General features: G+C 39.1%; 1 protein-coding gene across 1 annotated transcript; it reads left to right on the top strand.

Moving 5' to 3' along the window:
- Positions 1 to 905: 905 nt before the first annotated feature.
- Positions 906 to 3,865, top strand: LOC116128433. The gene is made up of 2 exons (XM_031414154.1): positions 906 to 1,342; positions 2,894 to 3,865. The coding sequence occupies exons 1-2, from the start codon at positions 914 to 916 to the stop codon at positions 3,848 to 3,850; spliced, it is 1,386 nt and encodes a 461-aa protein (XP_031270014.1). The 5' UTR covers positions 906 to 913; the 3' UTR covers positions 3,851 to 3,865.
- The last annotated feature ends 162 nt before the right edge of the window (positions 3,866 to 4,027 follow it).

The following is a 4,027-nucleotide window of genomic DNA, read 5'->3' as shown; positions in this document are numbered from 1 at the left end:
TTCAAATAAATTGGGGTCTCAAGAATATTTTAAACCTCAGGGGAGGATAGTAATACACCAAAGTCTCGTTCATACGTTAACCATTCTCACAAAAGTAATGCTACATTTACATCATTCATTACACCATGATCATTTTACTAATAATTATTTTATTATAATATTAAAAATTCAAATCACATCCACACAAATTTTTAATTATTTTGAATTTTTAATATTATAATAAAATAATTATTAGTAAAATGGTCATGGTGTAACGAAAATAGTGTAATGGGTGGTGTAAATGTAATATTACTCTTCTCGTATACCCTTCTTTAGATCTCATGTCATTTTCAAACACCACGTGGCACTTCAATTACTCTTATTAATCAAACAATAATACTAACCTCATTAACCCCTCTCACTAACTCCTCTCACTAATCTCATGTGGGAGTTTGTGATTAGCTTGATTAGGTGAGATTTATTATTGGACAGGCGGGATCCATGTGAACTGATGAATTGTAAACTGACATGTGGCATTAGTAAAAGAAAGTTAGTGAGAAGTATTAGTGAGTGTAATGTTACTCTTGATCAAAATAATTTCTTAAACGGTCAAATACTAACAGTCTAACGTGAACATTGAACAATGAACAGGGAGGGAGGTAAGTGATGATTTTATGAAATATGAGGCCAGAAAGGGAATACTTTTAATCTATTTGGGGTCTTATGATAGTTTTTTAACCTCTGGGAGGTTTGGGAATAGACCAGAGTCTCTTATAAACAATTGATTAAACATTGATTATTCTCATCAGACGCCACTTTGATCACACCTTATTTTTATACGCCACGTGGCACTTCAATCCTGATCGAACGGTACAAATGCCTCCCAACACGTGATCGTTTCAAACAAAAAAAAGCCAAAACCCCAAACTCTCAAATGTTTCAAATCCCCCCCTCTCTCTCTCACTCTCCCCCATCACTCTCTCTGTTTCCACCGCCGAAAATGCTCCCGCCGGAGCTCAATCCCCGCGCTTCTTTCCGGCCGTACATCTCAGCCTCCATCAGTGCCCCTTCCTTCTCCTCCTCCTTCGACGGCGGCTCCTCCTCCTCCTCCTCCCTTTACTCAAACCCTAACCCTAACGATTCCTATACCAGCAATGTCACCAACCGATCTCTCAAGAACTCGCGCTTCTCGCCTACTTCATTCGCCCACAACGGTCGTATCGCCCTTGCTTTGGTCCCATGCGGTGCGTTTTTGCTCGATTTGGGTGGGACCCCGGTCGTCGCAACCCTAACCTTAGGTTTAATGATCTCTTACATAATAGATTCACTTAACTTCAAATCTGGTGCCTTTTTTGGCGTTTGGNGTTACTACCGATCAGCAAAAAAAAAAAAAAAAAATATATATATATATATATATAAACCTTTATCAATAAAAGCTTTCAATCAAAAGTTAATTATAAAAAAAAAAATGGTAATAAGTTTTGGTTGCTTAATAGTGTGATAAGTCTTGAGATTACTAGATTAGCGAGTTATGTGATGATTTTATGAAACATAAGGGGAGAAATAGATAATTTCAAATAAATTGGGGTCTCAAGAATATTTTAAACCTCAGGGGAGGATAGTAATACACCAAAGTCTCGTTCATACGTTAACCATTCTCACAAAAGTAATGCTACATTTACATCATTCATTACACCATGATCATTTTACTAATAATTATTTTATTATAATATTAAAAATTCAAATCACATCCACACAAATTTTTAATTATTTTGAATTTTTAATATTATAATAAAATAATTATTAGTAAAATGGTCATGGTGTAACGAAAATAGTGTAATGGGTGGTGTAAATGTAATATTACTCTTCTCGTATACCCTTCTTTAGATCTCATGTCATTTTCAAACACCACGTGGCACTTCAATTACTCTTATTAATCAAACAATAATACTAACCTCATTAACCCCTCTCACTAACTCCTCTCACTAATCTCATGTGGGAGTTTGTGATTAGCTTGATTAGGTGAGATTTATTATTGGACAGGCGGGATCCATGTGAACTGATGAATTGTAAACTGACATGTGGCATTAGTAAAAGAAAGTTAGTGAGAAGTATTAGTGAGTGTAATGTTACTCTTGATCAAAATAATTTCTTAAACGGTCAAATACTAACAGTCTAACGTGAACATTGAACAATGAACAGGGAGGGAGGTAAGTGATGATTTTATGAAATATGAGGCCAGAAAGGGAATACTTTTAATCTATTTGGGGTCTTATGATAGTTTTTTAACCTCTGGGAGGTTTGGGAATAGACCAGAGTCTCTTATAAACAATTGATTAAACATTGATTATTCTCATCAGACGCCACTTTGATCACACCTTATTTTTATACGCCACGTGGCACTTCAATCCTGATCGAACGGTACAAATGCCTCCCAACACGTGATCGTTTCAAACAAAAAAAAGCCAAAACCCCAAACTCTCAAATGTTTCAAATCCCCCCCTCTCTCTCTCACTCTCCCCCATCACTCTCTCTGTTTCCACCGCCGAAAATGCTCCCGCCGGAGCTCAATCCCCGCGCTTCTTTCCGGCCGTACATCTCAGCCTCCATCAGTGCCCCTTCCTTCTCCTCCTCCTTCGACGGCGGCTCCTCCTCCTCCTCCTCCCTTTACTCAAACCCTAACCCTAACGATTCCTATACCAGCAATGTCACCAACCGATCTCTCAAGAACTCGCGCTTCTCGCCTACTTCATTCGCCCACAACGGTCGTATCGCCCTTGCTTTGGTCCCATGCGGTGCGTTTTTGCTCGATTTGGGTGGGACCCCGGTCGTCGCAACCCTAACCTTAGGTTTAATGATCTCTTACATAATAGATTCACTTAACTTCAAATCTGGTGCGTTTTTCGGCGTTTGGTCGTCGCTAATCGCCGCTCAGATCGCTTTCTTCTTCAGCTCGTCGCTCTTCGTGACGTTCAATTCGATCCCTTTGGGTATCTTCGCTCTCTTGTTGTGCGCTCAGACTAATTTCTTGATCGGCACTTGGGCTTCGCTTCAGTTTAAGTGGATTCAAATTGAGAACCCTTCTATTGTTCTTGCTCTCGAGAGGGTTTTGTTCGCGTGTTTGCCGTTCACTTCGTCGGTGATTTTCACGTGGGCGACGGTTTCGGCTGTGGGTATGAACAATGCGGCTTATTATCTTATGATTTTTAATTGTGTTTTTTATTGGCTGTATTCGATTCCTCGTGTTTCGAGTTTTAAATTGAAGCAAGAAGTTAAGTATCATGGTGGGGAGATTCCTGACGGTAATTTAATACTTGGGCAGCTTGAAAGTTGTGTTCATACGTTGAATTTGTTGTTCTTTCCTTTGATGTTTCACATTGCCTCGCATTACTCGGTTGCGTTTTCGTCGGGTGCTGCAGTTTGTGATTTGTTTTTGCTGTTCTTTATTCCGTTTTTGTTTCAACTGTATGCGTCTACAAGAGGCGCTCTCTGGTGGGTTACGAAGAATGGGAATCAACTGCAGAGTATTCGTGTGGCTAATGGGGCTGTTGCTTTGGTAGTGGTGGTTATTTGTTTGGAGATTCGGGTGGTTTTTCTCTCATTTGGGAAGTACATTCAGGTTCCACCACCATTGAATTATCTTCTTGTGACTGTTACCATGCTCGGAGGGGCTGCTGGAGCTGGTGCTTATGCACTTGGTATGATTTCTGATGCATTTAGCTCTTTGGCGTTTACTGCTTTGGCTGTAGTAGTTAGTGCTGCTGGCGCAATTGTTGTGGGACTCCCAATATGGGTACGCTTCTTCCTGTATAGAAATGTATTTCAATTGATATGTTTTTTCTCAACTCGTGTGTACAATCATGACATGTGAATATTATGATATGCTTCTACTGCTGTCTCTTGACATTTATAATTTATAAGTCATGCAATTCATTTTTGAAAGTTAGGAATGGTATGTAATCTTATTTTATTGAGTAGTGGAAATTTGTATAATATAATACCAATTCAGTGAAGTCAAACATCATGAATGTTGTTTGTGGCATCCTTG

The sequence above is a fragment of the Pistacia vera genome, unplaced genomic scaffold, assembly GCF_008641045.1.
Source record: "Pistacia vera cultivar Batoury unplaced genomic scaffold, PisVer_v2 Contig20, whole genome shotgun sequence".
Taxonomy (NCBI): Eukaryota; Viridiplantae; Streptophyta; class Magnoliopsida; order Sapindales; family Anacardiaceae; genus Pistacia; species Pistacia vera.
The sequence above is the reverse complement of the archived record's forward strand: the minus strand, read 5'-3'. Positions and strand labels throughout refer to the sequence as shown.